Below are 26064 nucleotides of genomic sequence, written 5' to 3' on the forward strand. Positions count from 1 at the left end.
AATGGTTAGTAAAGTTACATAGGTTTCAAGTGTACAATTATGTAATACATCATCTATATATCACATTGTGTGTTCACCACCCAGTCAGTTCTCTTTCCATCACTATATATTTGACCCCTTTTACAAAACAAGGAGGAAAAAAAGAAAAGAAAAGAAAGAATAGATTCTGCCAGCACTTGTCTGGGAGAAAGCTGCCCCTCCAGCCCTCACTCTGAAGCCAGACTATTCAGCTCCTCCCTGTATGTCCCTGGAGACTTCTGAGCTGCTGCCCGAGTGCACTGGCTCAGAGCGAGTGAGTCTGTCAGCAAGTGAGTCTGTGCGTGGGCCCTTTAAGAGGAATGCCTGGAACTTCATGTGCCCTCCATCTCACTCAGCCACAATCTCTGCTGGTTTTCACAGCCTGAAGTTGTGGGGCCTTCTCATCCCAGCACTGGAACCCTGGGCTGGGGAGTCTGGCTGGGACCCCTTTCTCCTCAGGGTGGACATCCACAACTGAGGTATCCCTCTCAATTTTTAACCACCACACACAGGCATGGGATCTGCCTGTTCTGTGTCTCTGCCCCTCCTACCAGTCTCGAGGTGGCTCCTTCTATATGTTCTTAGTTGTAGGACTTCTGTTCAGCTAGACTTCAGGTGATTCTCGATGATGGTTGTTCTATAGTTTAGTTGTAATTTTAATGTGTTTGTGAGAGGAGGCAAGCACAGCGTTTACTTACTCTGCCATCTTGACCCTGGCTACATTTTTTTAAGAAGGAAAATTAGGAGACACATAGCTTCTATGTTAACACATGTTTTATATCTACAGTGATTAAACCATTTTTGTTTTAACTCAAGAATAGAATATCAGATCAACAGAGCAGAGTTAGATCTAATTCCCAAAGAGACCCAATTATATTTAAGAACATAAAATATGGTAAAGGAGACATCGCAAGTAAGTCACAGATGGGAAATGTTATTTAATAAATGGTCTGAAGCAGTTGGTTTGCGTTTAAGAAAAAGATCAATTTTAACCTTCATTTCATGTCTTATACTAAAATAAATTTCAGGTGCTTTAATCAGCTTTAAATGTACAAAATAAAAGAAAAGCAAAAAACTAGAAGTAAATAGAGGGGACATTTATAAACAATCTCTGGAAGAATATGTAAGCTTAAAACAATGATAACTACAAAAGAAAATATATTTGATTACATAAAATTGAAAACTTCCTGATATTAAAAAAAGCTACTTAAAATACAATTAAGTGAAAACAACAAATAGTTGCTCAAAATATGACAGAGAAAGGATAACATTCTCAGCCTACAACAAGAGTATACAAATAGATAACAAAGACACCAAAAATCCTTTAGGTAGCAGAAAATTCACAAAAGAGGAAATGCTAATGGCTAATAAACATGTTAGAGTGTTAAAAACATTTTTAGTTCTATTTTTATCTAAGTAGTAGCAATTTTAGAATATTCATGTTGGCTAGAATTTAATAAAATAGGCTTTTTTTATACATTGATAGAGAGGACATAAATTGGCACAAACTATTTAGAAAAATTACTGGTAATATGCAACCAGGACTTTAGAAGTATTAGTATCTTTTATATCAATAATTCCATTTCTAGAAAACCATTTAAAGAAAATAATCATGAAAACCACAAAATTATAAGGATAGTTTCATTGTTTTTATAATAATAAGAACTGGTGTCTTAAAAATGTAATGTTCATGGACTAATTAGATAAAATCTTACATAGCTGTCCAATGGAATATTACGTATCCACTAAACTTATGTTTTCAAAGAATGTTCATGTGATAATGTTAAGTTAAAAATGAGAACTACAAAACAGCATCAGTAGTACTATTCCAATTTAATGTGTTTTAATGTATACAAGGGAAATGACTCAAAGGCAAAATAATCAAAATATTAAGAGGAATAATCACTATTTGGTAGAGTTATAGACAATTTAAATTTCCTTCTTGATATGGTTCCATAGGTTTTATTTATCTACAGTAAGCATATTGCTTTATAATCAGAATAATAAACACCAAAAAAAAGCCCTTTTTTAGTATATCTTTCTGAATTTAAAATTCAAATATACAAATCAGTAAAAATATATAATATTTGAAAACTATCATCAAGTTTCATTACGTAGATATACAAATAGATCTAGAATATTGGATGAAATACATTTTTCTCATATCTACAGAACATTCAAATACATTAATATCTTGACCATGAAGAAAATCTTACTAAATTTAAAAAGTAAAAATATTTTCTGAATATAAGCCAATAAAATAAAACTTAGCAGCAAAAAGATAGCCATAATATAACTGCTTATAAATTGAGAATTTTTTCTAAATAATTCCTAGTGTAAAGAGGAAATCAATATATAAATAATGTATTTTTATAATGCAGTAATCGCCCCTTATCTTGGGGAATACGTTCCAAGACCCCCAGTGGATGCCTGAAACCACAGATAGTACTGAACCTTGTGTATACTATGATTTTTCCTATACATACCTATGATAAAATGTAATTTATAAATTAGGCACAGTAGGAGATTAACAACAACAATAATAAAATAGAACAATTATAACAGTGTAGTGTAATAAAAGTTATGTGATCTCCCTCTGTCTCTCAAAATAGCTTATTGTACTGTACTCACCCTTGTGATGATATGAGATGATACATGATGAAATGAAATGAGGCGAATGACATCGATGAAGCACACTCACTCACCTTTTATGTGTCTCCACAAAAAGTATCTATAGTGTGTCATATAGAAACTGATTTTGAATAAATTCGACAGCCAGACTTATCAGATTGGGAGATGCCTTTCACACATATTCATTTAATCAATATTTATTGATTACCTACTATGCCAAGGCACTGTGCCAGGTGTCCTGGGGATATAGGAATGAATAAGATGCAGCCTTGAGAAGCTTGCAATATGGGAAACAGTTACCAATGTTAGAAATAAAATCTTTAAAATTTTGTTTATTTCTCTCGTAGCCAATTTCCATCTATTTGGCCACTGACTGACCAGAGCCTTGCAAATTTTCAGCTATGGCACCATTGAAAGAAAAGTAATTTGAATCAAGTTTATCTTCAAAATTTATCAGTGTCAGAACTTGCTCCAGTTTTCTTTTCATGAATAGTTAAAAAAAAGAAATCAACTTAAGAGTTATAAGATAAAAATTATGATAATTGCGTTGGATCACAGTTATGATTATCACTTTTAAAGAGATAAATATGCTGAATTGATTGGCAAAATACTAATGTTAAATATAATTCTGTGATGATGTTTGCATTATACAATCTGATTTTACCAAAATAATTATTCACTTAAAGAATTTCTTTTTATTATACTTAATATATTTCTTCTCTTTTATAGGAATTTATTTTATCAGAAGATTATAACAAGATGACTCCTGTGAAAAACTATCAAGGTAGGAATGAGAGCAGTGTTTTCATTTACCTAGACTTTGAAATGTTTCTTAATGGCTTCCACTGCCACAAAGAGGGGCCTTACTTTACACAATAGTCAGGGAACAAAACAGAGCAACTCTTTGAGGTGAATATTATCCTGGTTTTAGAAGGAAGTTGCTGAGGCCCCAACAGGTTAGGTGACTTGTCTGTGGTTCTGTTGCTGGTAAAGTTGCAGAGCCAGACCAGGTCAGCATGACTGCAGAGCCCACAGTCTTTGTCCTTTGGCTTCCTGCTATGCTGCACTGCCTCGAAACAGTGCAGCAGGCGTGGAGAGTGGGGCCAGCGTTAGGAGTGAGCTGCCGTACACGGGCTCATTTCATTTTTGGGTAAATGTTTTAGAAGGCACAGAGTGTTTGTATTGTGTAAGGCAGAGCATTATGGCTTATATTGTACCTTCAGCCTTGACAGTGTACCATAGGCTATTTTCATTGAATGGATCAAGAGTAATTATTGTTAAGGATTTCTTTATCGAGACCAACAATGTCATGGGATCAAAACATTAGAGGTGGACCTTTTAACAGTTAGAGGTCATTTCATCTAAACCTCTTGACCTCATTTATCCTTCATGGTCATCCAGCGTCTCCTCTAAGACTTGCAGAGACATAGCAACCCATCCTGACTTGGGAAAATGCTAAGTATTAAGTTCTTTATTTTTAGGTTTTGAAGAAAAATTCATTTCCCTGTAGGTTTACTCTTTAACATTTTCACATATCACTTATCAGGTATTTATACTTGTACTTATATTTATTGAATACCAGTTATTGTTCCAATAACTGAGGATTATAATAATAATGAACAAGACGTGTATAGCATCTGCCTATAGGTAGTTTATAATCATGTGGAAGATACAGACAGGTAAACAGACCATTAAAATGTTACGTGATAAGTGCTAGAAAGTTCTCCTGTTGGTCTTTCGTCAGCCTGTTGGAGCTAAGTACACATTCTCTTACTCATGACAGCTTTTTAGTGATTTTAAAACAGCCATGAAAATTCCCACCCCTGTCCATTCCTCTCCTCCTTTGTTTCCTTCTCTTTTCTAGCCTAAGCATTTTATCTTCTCCCTCATATGACCAGAGTTTTTGGTTGTTTAAAAATATTTTTTTTAATTGTCTGGGTCACAATTCTTGGGATATCATGTTGTACTATTGGGGCCATTTAAAAACGTGACATTGTGGTAGGCAGCCTCTAATAGGGCTCATAGCGATCCTTGCCTTGTGGTATTCACATCCCTCCCCTTGAATGTAGGCTGGACCTAAAATATGGCAAGCAGTTGATATAACTTTTGAGATTAGATTACAAAAAGTCTAGGGCTTCTGTCTTGCTTGCACTCTCCTGCTCTCTTGCTTGTTCTGATGGAAGCCCACTGCCATGTTGTAAGCTGCCCATGTGGTAAAGAACTGAGAGAAGCCTTGTCAACAGTCAGTAAGCAACTGAAGCCCTCAGTTCAGCAGCCGATGTCAGCAACTGGGTGAGAGGGCTTAGAAGCAGATCCTCCCTCTGTCTGGCTCTCAGATGAGACCACAGCTCCATCCCACACCTTGATTTTATCCTGTGAGAGACCTTTCAGCAGAAGCACGAAGCTAAACAGCACCAAGATTTCTGATCCACAGGAATTCTGAGATAACAAATGTTTACTGTTTTAAGCCACTAAGTTTTGGGGTAATTTGTTACACAACATTAGGTAAGTAATACACACATGTAATGTGGTTAAGTACAAAATCGCATTTCCTTCCTCTCCTGGGCACTGTTCTTCTAATATCAAGGGTGGCAGCACTTTACACTGTGGGCTCATGTGGAGCAGTCAGCTCAGCCCCCTCAACAGTTCTTGCTTGAGTTGTTATTCAGCTGCATCTCCTGTACTTTTGAAGCTGTTTCTTGGTTTTTGGTTTTGTTTGTTAGTTTGTTTTTAGCTTAAATGCTTGACCACATACTCTGTTATTCATAATCTTTTTTTATTTAGTCAGATCATCTTAGCTTATCAAGATATTTTGAAATCCTAGTAGTTATTAAATATATTAATTCCCACTTAATTTTGTGTTTTTGTTAAGTGTATGATCTTAAAATATATCATCCCTAAGTCTTTGTCAAAAATGAGTGTCCTCACAAATGCACAAATGATGAGCATATCTCTAGAAACCACTCTTCATGTGCCATTATTCTTTGGATTTCTTATATCCAACCACTTTAATATACACCTAACTAGATCAAAATATAGCTCATTTGTTTCCATTTTGTCTATAAGGGGTTTATAAAAAAAATGATAACTAGATGACTGAAGAAACCTTTTCACCATAAACACCTATAGAATGGTAAAATGACACTTTTTGTTGTTGTTTTTGTTACTCTTTTTAATGCAATGCTAAGCTCATGGGAGAAACAAAAGAAAGATCCCCATGTGGGGGAAGCAAAGAAAAAACACAAAGCTCAAAGTGATAGTCATATGACCTGACATTGCAGAGGTCCTGAGGAGATAAAAGGAGCCACTAAAGGCTGGAAGCTTTTGCATGAATCTGCAGTGAGGGACCTGAGATGAGGCCTAGGGCCTGAGGAAGATGGGAAATTGCAAAGTTGAAATCCATAAAAGGATATAACTCCTTGAAAAAAAAGAATAACTAAACCCTCCACTTATTGACTCAGAAGACCACAGGGATATTTATTCATCTCAAATCTGGATAAAAGGGAAAAGTCTCCCATGATAAATCAAAATCCCAACTAAAAACTTGATCTTAAAAGTTCTTATCATGAGAAAAAAAAAGTTATAATTATGTAAGGTGATAGATGTTAACTAAACTTACTGTGGTAGTCATTTCACAATATATACCTATACCAAATCATTATGTTGTACATCTTAAATTAATACAATGTTATATGTCAATGAAAAAAAAATGTTGGATTTGCAGTACAAATTTAAACCAATCTTGTGGTGCTGGAGGCTCCAAGTTAAAAATTTAACATACAAATTGTGCCAAGAATCTTGAATAATGATCAACAATCTGAAAGGGACCATTGCATCTTTTAAAAGATTTTTTTAAAATCAGAGAAGGTATATAACCAGAAGAAAGTAAAAAAGCCTATTTAAAAAACAGGTAAATTTTTAAAAGAATCAATTAGAACTTTTAGATACAAAAAAATCAGTGGGTTGATTAGACATAGAGTAAATTAATGAAATGGTAGATAGATTTGATGTCAGTGAAACATCTTTAAAGTACTGAAAAAACAAAACTACTAGCATAGAATTCTATACCCTACGAAAATGCCTTTCAAAAATAGAGGTGAAATAAAATTTTTTCCAGACATGCAAAAACTGAAAGAATTTGTCATCCATAGACCTGCACTAAAAGAAATGTTAAAGGAAAATTTTCAGGAAGGAAGAACGGAAGTGATTGATATCAAAGGAAAATATGGATCTGCACAAAAGAATGAAGAAAGTGCAACAAACATAATGAGAATTTAATTACAAGAGCTGCACTTGGCCCTCAGTATCCATGGGGGTATTGGTTCCAGGACCCACCCAATGATACCGAAATCCACAGATTCTCAAGTCCATATATAAAATGCCACAGAACAATGAATACAGTTCACAGATCAGAATACTGGTTTTGATCAGCGGTTTGTTGAATCCACATATGTAAAACTCATAGATACAGAGGAACAACTGTATTTATTGGGAAAAGTCTGCATATAAGTGGACTTACTCAGTTCAAACATGTTTTGTTCAAGGGTCAGCTTTATAAGATTTTTTTCTTATTATTTAAATCTCTTTAAAAGAATTCAAGTTATGTAACATATGTTCTGTGATCAAAATATAATTAATTAAAGTAGGAATCAATAATAGATCTCTGGAAAATCCCCAAATACTAGGAAGCTAAATAACCCACACCTGAACAATCCATGGGTCATAGAAAAATATCAACAGAGAAATCAGATAATATTATGAACTCAGTGAACATGAAAACAATATATCACAATTCATGGGATACTGTTAAAGCAGTACATAAGGGAAATTTACACCACTAAACACCCATGTTAGAAGAGAAGAAGGTCTCAAAGCAGTGACCTCAGCTTCTACATGAAGACAGAAAGAATAAAAAGGAAACCTAAGCTTAATCAAAAGAGAAGAGAGATCAGAGCAGAAGTTCATGAAATCAAAAACAAAACAGAGAAAAATCAATGGCACCAAAAGTTGTGGGGGTTTTTTGAGAAGATCAATAAAAGTGATAAATCTCTAGCCAGCCAGAGAGAGAGAGAGAGAAAGAGAGGGGTGGGGTGGAGAGCAAATTACCAATATCAGAAATGAGGAAGTGATATTATTATAGATCTAGGGATATTTGAAGGAAAATAAGGAATATTATGAACAACTTTATGCTAATAAATTTGACAACTTAAATGAAATGAACAAATCTTTGAAATAATACAAACTGCAAAAGGTCACTGAAGAAGAAACAGATAACTCTAATAGCCCTATACCTATTAAAGAAATTCACTTTATGATTAAAACCTTCTCACAATGAAAACTCCAGGACCAGGTGGCTTCACTGTGAATGAATTTTGCCAAATATTCAAGGAAGAAAGAATACAAACGCAATACAAACTGAGAAATTGAAGAAATAAGAGATTTCTCAACTCATTTTATGAAGTCAGCATAATCTGATACTAAAACTAGACAAAGACAGTATAAAGAAAGAAATCTACAGGCCAACATCCCCCATGAAAATAGATGCAAGAAATGAAACCAAAATTTTAGCAAATCAAATTTGGCAATATATAGAAAGGATAGTATACGTCACGACCAACTGAAGTTTATCCCAATTTTATACTCAAAAGAAATGAAAGTAGGGACTCAAACAGATATTTTTATACCCATGTTCATAGCAACATTATTCACAATATCCAAAATGTGGAAGAAAATGTGTTATATACATATAATGGAATATTATTCAACCTTAAAAAAAAAGGAAATTCTCTCATATACTACAACATGGATGAACCTTGAAGACAGTATGCTAAGTAAAATAAGCCAGTCATAAAAAGACAAGTACTGTATGATATCACTTTATATGAGGTACCTAAAGTAGTCAAACTCGTAAAGGCGGGAAGTAAAATGGTAGTTTTCAGGGGCTGGTGGGAGGGGGAAATGGGGAGTTAGTGCTTAATGGGTATAAAGTTTTATTTGAGAATATGAAAAAGTTCTGGAGATTCGATGGTGGTGATGGTTATACAATAATGTAAGTGTATTTAATGCCATGGCATTGTATACTTAAAAATGGTTAAAATGGTAAATTTTATATTTTGTTTATTTTACCATAATAATAAAGAGATTATATATGTAAATTGCTTAGTACAGTACTGAAACATAGTTCAGTGGTTCAGTAAATATTAATTCCTCTTAGATGATGTATTACAGAATTGTATACTTGAAACCTATGTAATTTTACTAACCATTGTCACTCCAATAAATTTAAATGAAAAAAATATTAATTCCTCTGAAAAAACATGTTGACAAAGATATAGAGAAACATCCTTATACACTGCTGTTGGGAATGTAAAATGTTACAGCCGCTTTGGCAAACTATTTGTCAGTTCCTGAAAGAGTTAAACATAGAGTTACCTGTGACACAGTATTTATACTTCTATTGGGTTGTTGGAAAAGTCTTGACCCATTTTTGCAATGAAAAACATAGAAAAAATACGTCATGACTTTTCCAACAACCCAATGGTTATATACGCAAGAGAATTGAAAGCCTGTATTCACACAAAAACTTCTACACAAATATACATAGCAACATTTTCATAATAGTCAAAATGTGAAAACATCCTAAATGTTTATCAGTGTATGAATGATAAATGGATATATGTGGTATATAGATACAATGAATTATAATTTGGCTATGAAAAAAGGAGTGAAGTATTGATACATACTATAATTGATGAACCTTGAAAACATGCTAATACAAAGAAACTAGACACAAAAGACCACATGTTGTATGATTACATTAATGTGAAGTGTCAAGACTAGAGGAATCCATAGAAACAGAAAGTAAATTAGCAGTTGCCCAGGGAAGGGGGAATTGGGAATACGGGTTTATTTTGGGGGTGAGGGAAATGTTCTGGAAATAGAACATTTTCCATGATGATTGCACAGCATTGTGAATATACTAAAAACCACTGAGTTACATTATTGAATGGTTTAAGTGGTGAATTTTATATTATGTGAATTATATCTCAGTAAACATTTAAAAAAAAATCAATCAGTGGTACTAAAACCAAAGACATGACAAGAAAACTACAGACCAGTATCTCTCATGAACTTAGATGTAAAATCTTCAAAAAAAGTACTAGTCAATTCAACAATGTATAAAAAGAATTATATACCATGATCAAGTGGGATTTATTCCAGATATGCAAAGCTGGTTCAACATTTGAAAATGAGTATAATCTATTACATCAAAAAGAAAAACCATATGATTGTATCAATCGATGCAGAAAAAGCATTGGATAAAATCTGACACCCATTCATGATAAAAACTCTCAGCAAACTACGACTAGAGGTGAACTTCCTCAACTTAATAAACATTTACAAAAAAACTATAGCTAAAGTCATACTTAATTGCGAGAAACTAGATGCTTTCCCCCAAGATCAGGATCAAGGCAAGCATATCCTCTTTCACCATTTCTAATCAAGAGTATAGCCAGGCTTCCAGCCCAGGTTTCTGAAGCTTAGTGACAGGTATGGCTCTTTAACAGGTTGGTTTTTTGTTTGTTTGTTTGTTTTTAATCTGCCACTTTAGAGGATGTGTTTGAATTTTGGGATTTGTTATTTGTTTTTTTCAATAGTCATAGGCAGCCTGATACAGAGAAAGAGAACCAATTTTGTCAGAGACAATAGGGATTTAATTCTAGCTTCATCACTTTTTGACTGTGTAGCTTTGAACAAGTCAGTTAACATTTTTAAGCCTTTGTGCCCTCCTCTGGCACATGATCCTCCTCTGGCACAGCTCGAAGGGCTACCCTCCCCCTTATCTTCTGGGCTACTGTCATCCCCGTGGACTTAGAAAGTGATATATAGAAGACCAAAGGCCCCTTCGTGAGAAAAGGGGGCAAAGTTCCGGGGCCTACTTTCTCCCTAAAATAGACTTGAGTAGACTTGGACCCATTAGAGAATTTGTTTTTATCCCCACGTGGTGAAATGTGAATTGGACAACTGATGACACAGACATAACAAGATCTTCATGAGTTTCTCCAAGAAGTCACATCTTTTAGTTAAAGATGTTTTGATCTTGGTGGTGGCTGATACTCTGAAAGGCAAATATTTACTGTAGAGAAGTCATAGTATTATTGCTTCTATACCCTTTCTGTATCCCTTTAGATTCTCCATGCTTCAAATACCAGATTTTAAAACACCAGCCATTTGTTGAAATGACTGTCAGGTAGGTATTCACTCTGGTTCTAACTGTGTTTTTTGGTAGCCAATCTCAAAGGGCCATCTTGCCAAGACCATGTTGTATCTAGAAAAGGAGGAAACCACCCACTTTTGCAAGGTCATTACAGTAACTGAGATAATATGGTTAAGTACTTGGCACTCAAAAATGGGCAGGTAATATTGTTATTGCCGATAGAGCTGCATTGATCCATCCTTACTATCTAACTGTTGTCATCATCAGAATGAGACACTGCTGACTTCTGTGTCACTGCATCACGCTGGTGATCAGTCCACTCTCACCCACCAGACTGGACCAGTGAGGTCCAGGTTCTAGTACGTCAGTCTTTGTTTATTACAGTCAACTCTGTTCATTGGCCACAGACCACCTCTGCCTCACCCTCTGGAATTCCATAATAAGAAGAAAGCAAATATTTTACTGATTTTATTTGGTAATTGAGAAGCCAAGTGACTTGACCAAACCACTCAACTTGATTGTGCCTCAGTTGGCCCATATGTAAAGTAAGGAGATGGGCTAGATGACATGAATAGTTTCTTCTAATTCTGAAATTGTGTAATGCAATAATTCTATGATGGCTTTGCCCTTGTGTATGAGCAACCCTGGGAAATTTGCTCTCATTACCGCATATATGTGTACTTTGACATAAAGGATATTTCAGTCTCTTTTATTTAGCATTTGGGACTAATTCTGTCCTCCTTTCCAAGCATTTGATATCTTACAGAAAATTAATAGAACTTTGTTGTAGGCTTATAAGCCAGACTTCACCAAAAGGAGACCAGTAATCATCTTTACTTCTTTTTACTTATATAAACTGACCCCAGTGACGTTATAAGAACATTGTTCCTAATGTGTTTTGTAGTCACACTGAATCTGGCATTCTATAGTGCAACAGCTCTAACATGACCAAGAGTCGTGGCGCAGACCCTTTTGATAATGGAAGCCCTCTATGGTAGTAATTTTGGGGTAGGTGTAGACAGGAAAGAAAGAGAGCAGATTTGTCCCTTTATAGTGGCACACCCCAGCCTCTGATGAGAAACCCTGTTTTAGCCTGTGTTTTCTTGTATTGGGGCGGGGAGAAGAGAACCACGCATCTCTGTGGACCATGCTTTACCAGCCTCCTTTAGGATACTTTATGGGTTGTTTTCTTTGTCTCTTGGTTTTCAGCGCATCAGAGCAGAGTGACGATGATCCTGTTTGTCCTGGAGCTGGAGTGGGTGCTGAGCACGGGACAGGACAAGCAATTTGCCTGGCACTGCTCTGAGAGTGGGCAACGCCTAGGAGGTTATCGCACCAGTGCTGTGGCCTCAGGCCTGCAGTATCCTTTGCTGGACAAAATTCCTTGGTGGGCACTTAGCTGTTGACTTCTTTCTTTCATGAAAATTTGGGTATGTGCACCTTAAAAGTTTTTTGTTTTATTTGCTGACTTGCTCTGCTGATTAAGATGTTTGTAGACTTTCCTAATGTACAAATCCTCATGTAGGAGGAGTAAAGTGAGGTTTTTTCACCTAAAATAACAGATCCTGCTGAGCAGGTTGTGGTCTATGACCCAAAATCTGATATCTAGATAGGACACAGCCCAGACTGTGAGCCTCAGCAGTCTGAAGGGATTGTGGAACATGGATAGAAAACCACCACTGAAATACAGTCTTTTCTTTTTGTACAGAAGTAATTTACACATAAATATTCAGGTTATGAAGACTCCCACTGGTGCCTGGCAGAAACACCATAGGATTCCAATTTATTTTAAAAATATTTGAGAGGCTACCATACTAGGACTAGAGTAGGTTAATTGGTATCTACACAGTAATGCTACAGGCTTTGTTCCAGGTACAAGACTTTTCCAGGATATGTAGATGATATTAATTCTTATCTCCCAAGTCTCCAGGACTCACGTTCAGGGTAAACACCTGCTATGCAGAGTAATCCCTACTGGGCTCCAGCAAGCATAGGCTTGACAAGTATGGAGTCCCTGTGGATGGTGCTACCATCGTAAGGAGTTTCTTCATTTAAAAAGCACAGAACTCTCTTCTCCTCCTGGCAAATGAAGAAATAGGTAGAAACAGATCACTTGTCAGCCAAAGAAAGAAGAAGTAGTAAGACTTGCTTTAAACTTTTCATCTCATTTATAAAACACCAATGCAGTGATTCTCAACAGTCTGAAAAAGTACTTTGCTTTTTCTTGCAGACATGTGGCAGTAGCTGTATTTGTGTGTGTGTGTTGGCTAATGTCACTTATTTTCCTCATTGGAAGGGCAAGATGAAGAAACTAAGAATGCTTCCTAGAAGGTTGTAAAAGTGACAAATTACCAGGAAGACCAGAAGTGAGGGCGATAAGGAATGGACTGAGAGCAGGACCAACTTATCTTTGAGAGGGTGGTACCACCTGTTCAAAGAAACTCCAGAGCTTACTTTCTAAAAGCCAGTTCAGACAAGCCAAGTGCTTGAATTGAAATACATGAACTCTCTTGACAATACATTATTTCTTATGGTGTTAGAGCTTGAAGGGCCCTTAGAGATCATCCAATCCAACTCCTCATTTTACAGATGAGTCAGCTGAAGCACAGAAAGGGCCCACGGGCCTTATGTGTGGCCACCCATCCGGTATGCAGGAAAATCACCTCCAGAACCCACGTCTTCTGCTTGAACTGCTGGTTTTTCCCCATCATTCTACATTACCCCTTTGAGAACAGATAGAACCAGTGGCACCAATAAATATAACGTGTTCTTAATATGCCAGCGCTATATCATTCGCCCAGCCTAGTAATATCTTCTGTATCACTTAACCAAGCCAAGGAGTATAGGAAAAATACACATCTTGCCCTTAAAATGTTTACTTTTTAAACTATCTGAAAATGAAAACTAAAACATAAATATACAGAATTAAACTTGTCTTGACTGTGATAGTCTTTGCATCTCTTCAGGCATCTCCAAAAGTCATCCTCATTTTCTGACTGTTTTCTTTGGCCATACCACGTGGTTTACCAAGCATAAAAAAATCATGTAATTGGTTATCAGAAGCCTTTGTGTATGTGCGAAAACCTGTGGCTTCATTTCCCAGTGTCCATGACCATCCATCCAGTCTAGCTTTGCTATTAAGGTGTAGGGGAGCTGTAATACTACAGACAGGCCCTTCCAGAAGATTCCCCCATCTCCACCAGCTCTGCCTGTCTAGCTCCAATTTTGGAGCCACAGTGCCAGCTTTAGCTCCTGGTAGCATATTGTTCATGGTAATTTTCCAGCGCTGCACACGGATGACAGAACAGTGCTGCTTTTGCCAGTCTCAGCCCAGAATCATGTGACTTTCCCAAGGTTGGAGGTTTTTCTTTGGAAGCTGCCTGGTGCAACAGGCAACCCCTACAGTGTTGGAGTTCACATTAAAATCCAGTTTGTAAACACATTTTCTCATGGGAACCCTCCACCCTCACCTCTCTCTTTTTCTCTTCTATCTGCCACCTTCAACATTTTTTTGTGGTTGTTTTGTTTTTAGTAGTAAGGGAAGGAAAAAGCAGATCTGCAACAACATAAAATGTTCAGAACAATATCATTACCCCTATTTCTCTTCATTATGGACACTTGTGGTGTAGATAAGCGACTTCTCTTACGATGAGCTAATTCTCGCCCATCTCCACCTCTAACAGTCATTCATCCAAGCCAACAAGTGACAGAATAAATCACAGTGAATTCAGCGTTTTTTCTCTTCTTTCAGGCCTCTGAGTGGAGAGTAATTATGCAATGAAAATAACCAAAATTGAAGTCGAGAAATAAAGGAAGACAGACTGACCAGTTTACAAATCGAATTACCAATTCCTGAATAATCTCAAAATTTTTGGTTGCTTTGCCTAAATAGCTGAAGCTTCAAATATTAAGCGACCTATAATACCACCACCATCAATAATAATAATGCAGAGAAGGAGAGGAAAAAGAAGAACTTGCTTTGCAGTCCCTGGGAGTTTACATAGTGCTTCTACATAATGTTACTTTGTTTGCCATCAAAACAGTAAGGTGAAGTAAAAACAAAGACCTAATTCTCAATTTTCACAGTGTATAAACCAATGCTCAGAGAAGATCAGATAGCTTCAGTGACTTTCTCAAGGTCACATGACTGTTCCCTGGCAGAACCAGTATTAGCATTTGGGTATTATAATCTTTTAGCTAGCCCTCTCCTCTGCACAGCTAGATACAGCAGAGCCAGAGGTATTTTTTAGAGGCCCCGTGGCAGGTTGGTGTTAGGAAATACTGTTTCCTTCCCCACTTCACTTCCTAATCTGTAAATTTGTGAATACGTTATCTAGCCTCACCTTTCAGTCTTGTCATTTGACCATATTTTGATCACATTTTTCATACTTCCACAGGAATAATTCAGGTACTCTTCATTTTCAGATTCTATTCATGTTGGAGATATTTTCAATATGTCTCCCTGTGTAGTAAAATGCCTTTCCACCAAGTAGTCTCTTAGATTCATTCCTGTTCAGGGCAAGAGTACTGAAAAGCTATTAAGATTATCTTGATTTTAATATTTCCTCATTTCATACTTATTGCCAATCACTCTGGCTTTGAGGTTGTACTATGATTTTATTTCAGCCCTCTTCCAAATAGCTTTTGTTCAGTTCATATATGTGTTTTTTATAGAATTCTACTATTTACCTATAATTGTAAGAACTTTGGAGTATCACAGATTGAGCCTGTTTTTTCATCTGTGTTCTTATAATGAATCGAGATAAATTTAAGCTGATCTTATTCCATATAAATCTTAATATTGTTTTACATATATCTACTTGTTAGTCGAGTATAACTTTTCTCCCTTTTCTTGAGACTGAAAGAATTTGATATGCCTTGTTTTCCTTCACTTTTCTTTAAAATGTCTTGAAAATTTTCAAAACATGTACCAAATTGGAAAAAATAGTATAATGGACATGCATACTCATCACTCAGATCCACTGTTGATTCTCTATCCCCTTTTGCTTTCTATCTTTTTTTGCTGGAGTATTTTAAAGCAAATTCCAGACCTTATGTCATTCCATCCTTACATTGTGCAACTCTAAAAAATAGGGACTTTTTTTTTCAATTATCGCAATGCTATTATTACTCCTAAAAATTTGTATCACTCGTTGATATTGTAGAATAATCAGTCAATTTTCAAATTTCACATACTGTTTCTAAAATGGCTTTTTGCAGTGGGTTAGTTTGAAATTGGGTCCAGACAAGGTCCACAGTTCAATGAAGATGTCATATCTCCTCAATCTCTCAATCTAAAGCAGTGACCCCACCCTTTATTTGATGCCACTGTGGAGATACCCAGTCAGTTCTCCTGTAGACAGTCCCACATACTAAATTGATTTCTGCTTTCTCATATTGTCATTTAACCTGTTCCTCTACCTACCCGGTATCCCAAATATTTCTGTAAACTGAAAGTTGCCTCTAAAATCTTGATTCAGTTCAGATTCAACTTTGGGTAAGAACACTTGGAGATTGTGCTGTTATGCACCATATTGCTTCACAGCAGGAAGCACGTGGTGTGGGATTGTCGCCCTTCCAGTGAGGCCAAGATTGATCAGTGGTGCAGGTGGTGACAGCCATTCCCTGCCCTGCAATCCTTCCCATTAGCCTTTCATGTAATGGTTTCATCCATTGCTGATTTTTGTCTGAACTAGTTCTTTTGTTAGTGTTACAAAATGGTGATTTTATAATCCTATTATTTTTTTTGCACATGTATTAGTTGGAATTCTGTTATCAAGTAGAACATTCCCTCATTTAACTTAGGCTATTTGATTATCCTGAAATACAATTAGTACAGGAAAAGCAACATGGATTCTTAATTATTTCTCCTCGATTGCTCATTTTCTGATAGAGATTTGGTGCCCTGGTTAACTCTAATAGGGATCGTTTATTTTCTTCTTGAGCATTATTATGAACTCTTAGGATTTGTTTGTTTTTTAATAATGCATTAAGTATATTTCAGTAAATTGCCGTTTTTTTGTTAGTTTGTTTGTTTTAATGCTTATTTTGTCCCATTTTGGCCAGTTTAAGAGCCCAATCATATTGGCTCCTGTGTCTTTTTGGTACAAACCCGTAGCCTCTGATAGCATCCTTACTTTTTGGCACAACTGTCTTAAGCTCATCTTGTACCTTCCTGTCACAGTCCTACGATGAGCCACTTTTAGTGAGGAATAGTTTCAGAGATAGCTAGGAAATATATGTATGTGTATTTTTAAAAAGAAAAAATGTCAGTTCATATAATATTTCTGATTCAAACTTAATATTATAAGGTTTTTACTTCATTTTTGTACTTGATTCTTTTATCTTGGGCTGAATAAACCTTGGTTCTTAAAACATTAACATAATTTCTTATTTGCTTTATCCTGTGGTATATTTAAGTTGACCCAAAATAATGATAGTAATATTATAATAAGACTTCTGAATGAGATTTTAGATTTCTTCACAATTTTCTTGTCCTTAGAATATATTCTACAAAGGACATACAGTCAAAATGCTATGTTCTGAAGTCACTTGAAATAATTCTATTAAAATACTACATGGTTATATTACCAATTTGATAGTTAAATTCATTCATTTTACTTTATTCTCAACTTGGGGGATTTTTTTTCTTCTAATTTTATAAATATTTTTAATGTGTGAAATAATTGGAAGATTCTAAAATTGAAACTATATAACAAGAGAGAAATCTCATTTCCATCCCTGTCCCCTCAGCCTGTTTCTCCCTTCTCCATAGACAGCCATTTTTGTTAGATCTTGCTTTATTTTTCCAATTCTTCCATTTCTAAATATGATGCACACACACTTATATTTGTATTTCCTCCTTCCTTACACAAAGGTAGTATAGCATGTAAACTCTTATATACCTTGACTTTTTTTCTCCACTTAATAATATATCCTCAAAGTTATTCCATATCAGTTTGTTTATGGTATGAAGGTCTTTTGTTTCTCCCCCGCTGCATAGCATTCTATTACATGGACGTATCATAGTTAATTCAGTAAATCCCCTTTTGATGAACTTTGGGCTTTTCAAATTTTAGCTATTACAGTAATATGGAGTGAATAGCCTCAGGCGTGTGTCCTTTCGTTTTTGTTGTTGTTGTTGTTGTTGTTGTCTTCCCAATGTATCTCTGGGACAGTTCTCTAGAGGTAGCATTGCACGACATTATCAACCAGGGAAGCTCACTAGAGACTCAGTGCCATGCATTTTTACTACAGACTGGTCACGTAGGCAGCCTCTGCCTGGCATGTACCAAACTTCCAGACTTCCAGATGAAAAGCAGGTATTGGCATGAGCCATATTGTTTGTACAGTTAGAGCACAATGAACCACTTTTGTCCGTTAATGGTGGGAACCCTCCTAAAATTCACGTTCCTAGATGCCGTGTCAGCCTTGTAGACAGCACTTCAAAGGATAGCCATCAGCGCTGCTATATTAATTCTTTTTTGCACAGCACCATTTTTATGTCTTAAACTATCCATCTATATATTTTGCCCATTTTTCTATGAGGTTTATGGTCTTTTTCTTCTTGATTGCTCTTTTTATGCATTAGGGATTTGGGCCTTTTGTGACAGAAGTTGCAACTATTTTTTCCAACTTGTGTTTTAACTTTGCTTATGGTATTTGTTTGTTGTTTTTGTTTCTGAACAGTAATAGCTCTTCCCGCTTCAAGGTGATAAAGGAATTCTCCCACCTAGAACTTATATTTTTAATTTTTTGCATTTAGAGCTCTAGTTCATTTGGGATTTATCCTGGTATATAATGTAGAATGTAGATCCTATTTTATTTTTCCAAATGACTATTCAGTTTGTGCCAGTATCCTTTTTTTAATCCATCTTTTCCTTATTCATTTGAAGAGCCAGCTTTATTAGACATGTGGCGAATTTCAGTATGCTTTTGGATCTGTTTCTAGACTCTCTATTCCATTCCATTGGTCTGTTTGTCCATTTATGCACCAATACCACACTTTTTAATTAAAGAGATTTTATAACATGTTTTAATACCTGGTAGGGCTAGCCTTCCCATATCACATACCATATTACTATTATTTCCGGAGTATTTCTGGCTCTTCTTGCCTTTTTATTTTTCTCTATGAGCTTTAGAATTAACATATCTAGCCCTAGGAAAAAACATGTTGATTTTTTTATAGGGATTATATTAAATTTATAAATTCACATGTTAAGAATTGACATCTTTATCGTGTGGAGTCTTACTATCCAATAATATTGTGTCTTTCATTTTGTTATATCCACTTTGTATCTTTCAGCATTATGTTCAAGTTTTCCTCATATGCGATTTGCACGTTTTTTACATTTATTTATTTTTGTAAATCCCTCCACTCTATTTTGAAAAAACAATCCTTAATGCTTACATGATAGATTTGATGTTGAAACCCGGCATGTGTTTATTGGTGACCATTCGGGCCAAGTAACCATCCTCAAACTGGAGCAAGAAAACTGCACCCTGGTCACAACATTCAGAGGACACACAGGTGGGATTGAACGCAAAATCTCCATGTTCTGCTTGCTCGCTCAGTGAGCTAGCACCTGCTGCATGCTCTGGTGTTCAGGTGACATGTTGTGAAAGTGACAAGGTGTACTCTGGGCTTGTGCAAAGATACCCATGATACACTTAACTTGATTTCAGAATGGTTCAGTAAAATGTAAAAAATAATGTAAAAAATACTCTACATCAATCCAAACCAAAGAAGAACCAATCTTTGGTGATTTGTTGGTGATTCGGTACTTTGTCATGTTGCCCTGGAGAAAGCCAGTGTTGGCATAGGTTGAGGAGATATTGTTTGAGACTGGGGCAACTGCACAAACCCCAGAAGGACAAAGGACAGCTACCTCAGTCTGTCCTTGCCATCCTCGGAGCAAGGGATGGTGTGCAAGACAGACTCCCACTTCCAAGACAAATGAAATGAAAAATGTGTTCATCGGGGGTAGCCAGATTGCATAAAAAGGTACAAGTTCCTCTTTAACTTCCTTTTGGGCTCTTTTTAGTTTAAAACCCAAGGTCCCCTTTATAGCACTGGTGTGCTCAGCGTCGTTTAAACAAGGTAAGATAAAATATCCATCCACACTTAGCCTTTGAAAGACTTGAATAGATGATGATTAATTTTTTTACTAGTATTTTTAATATGTGATATTGACTCTGGAAAATGAGTCACTGCCTGTTTTCATGGTTCTTGATAGGCTTTTTTGTCTTCTGCAGATTACCAACCCATGCTTTAGTACAGAACAAGGTTAATATTGAGTTTAGACCTCGTACAAGTACAAAAGTAGGTGAATGAGGATGTAAAATAGAATAGTACATAGATCATAAGGGATTTCCCAAAGGGAAAAATAGGAATGCAGTTAAAGAGAAAATTGAATCCAGCAGAAAAGATTCTTAAAAGATCATCTGAATTACATCTGCCTTTGGGAGGAAGAACACACAAGAACATCCCCTGTGGCTAGGAGCCACATCTTCCTGTTTGGATTTCTCTTTTTAGCCACCTAACCCTGGCCAAGCCTGGTCTGGTTAGGGACCCAGAACTGCCCCACCTCAGGAATCTTAATCTTCGGTTTCACTGTTAACTTCAGCCTCCTAATCTTCCACTTCCCTAAAGCCTTACTCCACCTCCACTTGCTCTTGCACTTGTTGAGAAGTCTGGTCCTTGATTCCCAAGTTCCCCTGTGTCTCCACCCGCTCTTTCCTTCCTTCCCAGTCGTTTCATCCCCATGCTTCCCAGCATGCTCAGCCCAGGACCCCCTGTTCTTCCTTCTTGGTAAGCTTTGTCCATGATTCACACAGGATTCACGCTCTTTCCTTGTGCTGTTAGCCATAGGGGTCTGTACCCAGCTGCAAGTCACACTGTGAGTTGTAGCCCATCATTACCATTGCAAATTCATCATTTCAGTCGACTCAGGAATTGCCTCATAATCCCTCCAACATAATCCCTCTACAGTCTTTAGTATACTCCTATCCCCCTCAACAGCTTTCTCAGACCGTCATCATTCTCCCCAAGCCCACCCCTTCCCATCCCCTAGCATTCTCCTTTCAAGAAAAATAGATGTTATCAGATAGAAGCTTTTTAAAGAATATTTTTCTTGCCCACCCCGTATTCCCTCCCCAGTAAAGAAACTTCTCTACCCTCTCATCTCTTGCCATTCTGCATCGTGCAGGAGCCTGCTGTCCTCTGGCCCCGGGCTCAGTTCTCAGGGTCTCCACACCAAAAGTCATTGCCTTTTCTCCCTTTTGACTAACTCCTCAATTTATTAACATGCTAAAGTTTCTTGCCTTTCTGTTAAAACACACACACACACACACACACACACACACACACACACACCCTCAGTCCTATGTCCTGTTAGAGCAATTTCCATCTTATTCTCTTAATAGCAATGCTTTTTCCTTTTTTAAAAAATTGTGGTAAAACATATGTAATCCAAAATTTACCATTTTAATCATTTTTAATCCCACTTAAGTGGCATTAAGTACATTTACATTGTTTTTCAACTATCACCACTATCTACAGAACATTTTTCATCTTGCAAAATTGAATTTCTATACCCATTAAACACTAACTCCCCCCTCCCCCCAGGCCCTGGCAACCACCATCCTGCTTTCTGTCTCTGAATTTGACTACTCTAGGTACCTCCTATGAGTGAAGTTATACGTAGTATTTGTGGTTTTGTGACTAGCTTTTTTCACTTAGCATAATCTTCACGTTGTAGTAAACAACAACTCTCAAAAGAATATCGTTTTCCCAGCTGCTTCAAATTCTTCACCTCCTATTTGCTTTCCAGCCACCTGCAATTTGGCCTGTCTCATCACTCCACTTAAACTGCTTTCCTCAAGATGGCCACTGGTCTGGTCTGCTGGTTGCTAAATCCAGTGGACATGTTTTAAACCATGTCCTACTTAAACCTTTCGGTGGTGTTTCACACTGTGGCCATTCCTTCCCACTTGGAAATGCCCTTCTTTCGTTTCTGTGACAAGTGCTCTCCTAGTTTTCTTCTTCAGTTCTGCCTGGGACCCTCATCTCTTTACACTTTGTACTCTCCCTGTTGACCGCTACTACTCAGAGCCACTACTCCCAGTCACAGAAATAAAAGGCACAGTCGTTGTCCTCAGATTCCTCACAGCCCAGTGAGAGAAACAGAAGCAAAGCAGTAATTCTACTGCATGATGTCAAGGGCAGTGGAAGCAGGCACCAAGTGCCTCCAAGAACACAGAATGGGCGCCTGGCTTGGATGGGACTGAGAGTTAGGGACGGCCTCCTGGGGGGAGGTGTGGCTTGAGTTAAGATATTTGGGGAGGAGTAAGGGTTGAGTTCCTGAAAAAGTGAGAAGAGCAATCCAGGCAGAGAAAACTAGCATGGTCCAGGGCATGGAGATTTGCAAGAACGTGGCTTCCTTGGGAACCCTAGTAACTCTTTTAGGCTGGAACATTGAGTATGAGGTGAGAGTAGCCAGAAAGGAAGCAAGGCAGTTCAGATTACTGAGGACATTTTCCTGATATCAGTGAGAAACCAGTGAGAGTTTCTCAGTTTCTCAGTGAGAGTTTTAAGCAAAGATGTTAACCTGATCGGATTTTAAAAGATTGTTCTGGCAGTAAAGTAGGGAGTGTAATTGGAAAGCTATTCTCTTGAAATGTGGCAGCGGTAATGGGAAAGCAAGGAGTGGATGGACCCAAGGTAGAACTTAGGTGGTGATCTCAGCAGGCCTGGTGATAGACTGCCAGTTCCCAGATTTGGTTTAGGCAGAGGTGCCCTGACCTTTTATTGGGTTGTCGGAAAAGTCATGACATAGTTTTTCTATGTTTTTCATTGCAAAAATGCATCATGACTTTTCCGATAACCCAATAGCTTTTTTCGTAGTCAGGAGTTCACCATATGGTGATTGATAGGAATGCTCTGAGTTCTGTATTGCTGCCTCCAGGTCAAAAAAGGGGCAAGTAGCTACTTCTTACCACTGTATGGGGGCTAGATGGGGCCCAAGGGTTTCATGTGTTGCAAATTAGTTCTAATATAAAATGTTACCTTGGCATTGTGTTTTTTCTTTCTCAAAATAATTTAAAGCATTTTTATAGGATTTTATTATGAGCTATCTTTGAGGAAGACAGGACATGACCCAAGAAGGTCACTAACACGAAGGTAAATGTAGCAGGTCAGCTACTTAACTTGTTTTTATTCCTAGACAGCACTATCTACCCATTGCCAAGCTGGCTACAGCACAACTCATTCATTTAAACTAGAGCAAGGACATCTAAGAGAGTCCATGGTGATGGAAACATTGTTGAGCCCTTCCTATGTAATTGGCCTATTCTGGGCCTTGGGAGGTCCCAAGGGTGGCCAGACACAATTCTGGCAAAGGATTAGTTTAATCTCCTCAGTCCCCGAACCCCCAAACAAAGGCTTTAGGATGAACCCAGATCTATTACAAAGTGATCTTGGGGGTCTCATCAGTCCAGATCTAAACTCAAAGCAGACAAGCCTTTGGTAGGAGTACAGAGCCATAACCATTCACCCATCACTCACTGTTACAGTACAGAAGGTCATAACAAAAATGTGGGTTATGATGGAATCAGCCTAATAGTCATACCCAGAGGCTAAGTAGCATTTACTAATCCATGGGGACTTAGGAAACTAGTTTTATATTCTTATGCTCCCTCTGCTGGTTTTATTTCTGGAGCTAAATGCCAAGTATCATAGTTCTTTGCTATTTATGTAGAAATTCTGATGTATTCCTACCAAAAAGTCATACACTGATTTGAACAAAACGGGAAAAAAAATCAGATTTTTATCATTGGGAATTCAAATACTTTTACTTGTAACAATTTTTTGATTAGTATAAACATATTAGAAAATAGGAGGGCTTGAATGTAAATCTGTTAAGCATATTAATTAATGAAAAATTAAATACAGACTTTTTCATTAACTGTTAAGAGAATTATTGAAAATGGCAGTATAACTATAACAGAAATAACTAAAACAAGGAAAGACATAATTCAGTGCAAATATGAAAATTCAAATAATTAAATTGAAAACATAATTTTTGTTTACAATGGAGACTTTCAATCAATCCAGTTTATATAAAGCATAATAGTTGCATATTTTCATCAAGAGTCAGCCCAGTCATTAGTTCTCTATATGGTGAGTGCTGGATTACATAGGTGAAAAGCAAGTGCTTGCTTTATTCAGTTTCCAGTCATGGAATACAAGCATTAAACCAATAATCTCAGATAATCAAAATATGAGTGTAGCAAGTGCTGTGAAGCCCCGATGCTGTGCAAAGTCTGCATTGGGAGCAAATAACAAGAGGGTCTCTCCTTGTCCGGAGAGTTAAAGAGAGGTTTCGAGGGAAGTGGTGTGTAAACACACCCTGAGGAGAAAAAGGAGATACCCAGGTCCTGAGGACATCCCCAGAGGTGTGAAGCAGGTATGAAGCCTGGGGTGGGAAAGTGTGGGCAGCTGAATGAAGTCAAATGGCCCCGTGGAGAGCTGGGGAGAGGAGTACAGGTTGACGCTCTGGGCGGTTAAGAACCTCAGACATTGTTCTCAGGCAGTGGGACACCAGTGACGAAGGGAAAGCAGGGGAGCAACATGGTTTCCGTTTTAACAAATCCCTGGCAGCTTTGGGTAGTGGATTGAGTGGGGACAAGAATGGATGTGAGGACACCATTTAGAAGGCAGGCAGGCAGCCGGTTAGCTCAGTTGTTTAGAGCGCAGTGCTCATAACACCAAGGTTGCCAGTTCGATCCCCACATTGGCCACTGAAATGCACCCTCCACAACTAGATTGAAACAACTTGGAGTTGATGGGTCCTGGGAAAAAAAACCTGTTCCCCATTAAAAAAAAAAAAAAAAAGAAGGCAACTGCTGGAGTGCCTAGAAAAGGTGACTTTTGTTTGGACTGGGGTGGGAGGTAGCAGTGGGCATGGAGAGAGGAGGGATTTGAGATACTGTTGAGGAAATGAGGAGTCAGCAGCACTTGGCGATTGGGGTAGGAGGGGCTCCCAGATTTCTGTCTGGAGCACTTGGTTGGACGATGATGCCATTTCCTGAAACCAGGAGCATTAGAGGTAAGGCAGGTTTTGGAGAGACTATCGCGGTGCTTTAAACTGGTCATGACCAAGAGATGCCCCTGGGAAGGTGGCAGGGAGACAGCTGGATGTACATTTGTGGGTCTCAGGAGGAAGGTGGAGCCTGGAGAAAGCACATTTAGCTTGACAGAAACATTCATCACTTCAACCTAGAGCAAAATGCAGCAACTGAAAGGTCAGATATTTTACTCAGGAGACTTCATGGTCTGAGGACTTACTTAGATGGCCCTGCTTTTAGCCACGTTTAGCCAACACACCTCACCTTGCAGGCTGTGATAGAATGCTCTTAGTGGGGTACCAGTCACATTGTGGTAAAGACAGACCCAGTAGTTTCCAGCCCTGGTTTTGCAGCATTCCACATAGTCTAGCTTTGCAAGATATGTTGTAAAAGGCTCCAAAAAAAATTACTTCACTAAGCATTTTGGTAACATTAAATTTTTAAAAATGTTTATACTCTTTGATCTGGTTCCACATTTGGGAATCTCTTTAAATAGTCAGAAATGTGAACAAGTATTTATGTTTCAAAATATATTCATCTTAGCAAAACTAATAGTAAAAAGTTGAGAAAAAAATCAAGTAAGTGAAATAAGTTAAGGTACATCCATGTGTTGGGATATTATGCAGCCATTAAAAATTACTTTTATGAGAGTACATAATAGTACAGATAAATGATTAAAATCTTGATTTTATCATGATTGTATCATGATTAAAATCTTTCTTTTTAAGAATGAATTCCTTTATGTTAAAAATTATTCTGTAGGTCATATTGTGGGGGTCAAAGGCAGGGAGAAGCACATAATGAAACATGGAGGGGGGCGCAGAAAGATGGAGTAACCGGAAGGAAGTGAAGTCAAACAAAATGGAAGAAATGATTTCTGTAATTTAAAGCATCATAAACCCTAGAAACCCACACTATTGCAGCCCCTGGCTCTCAGTCTCCTGTTACAGAGGGCAAAGAGGATGCCCCAGTGTGGGACCAAGCAGGAGGTGCATGTGTCTGCCCTGCTCTGGAATGCAGGCCTGCTTGATGAAGGTGGCTGCCTTCCCCTGCTGCCAAAAGTGTTCGAT

General features: G+C 37.4%; 1 protein-coding gene across 1 annotated transcript in view; it reads left to right on the plus strand.

Annotated features, from left to right (window-relative positions):
* Positions 1–26064, plus strand: part of WDFY2 (WD repeat and FYVE domain containing 2) — a 182287-nt gene that overhangs the window by 123696 nt on the left and 32527 nt on the right. Inside the window, exons 4-6 of the mRNA XM_019668888.1 lie at positions 3379–3433; positions 12077–12227; positions 19285–19397. Of these exons, the coding sequence (XP_019524433.1) occupies positions 3379–3433; positions 12077–12227; positions 19285–19397 (319 nt within the window). The remainder of the gene's footprint in view (positions 1–3378; positions 3434–12076; positions 12228–19284; positions 19398–26064) is intronic.

Source organism: Hipposideros armiger, unplaced genomic scaffold, assembly GCF_001890085.2.
Source record: "Hipposideros armiger isolate ML-2016 unplaced genomic scaffold, ASM189008v1 scaffold_541, whole genome shotgun sequence".
Lineage (NCBI taxonomy): Eukaryota > Metazoa > Chordata > Mammalia > Chiroptera > Hipposideridae > Hipposideros > Hipposideros armiger.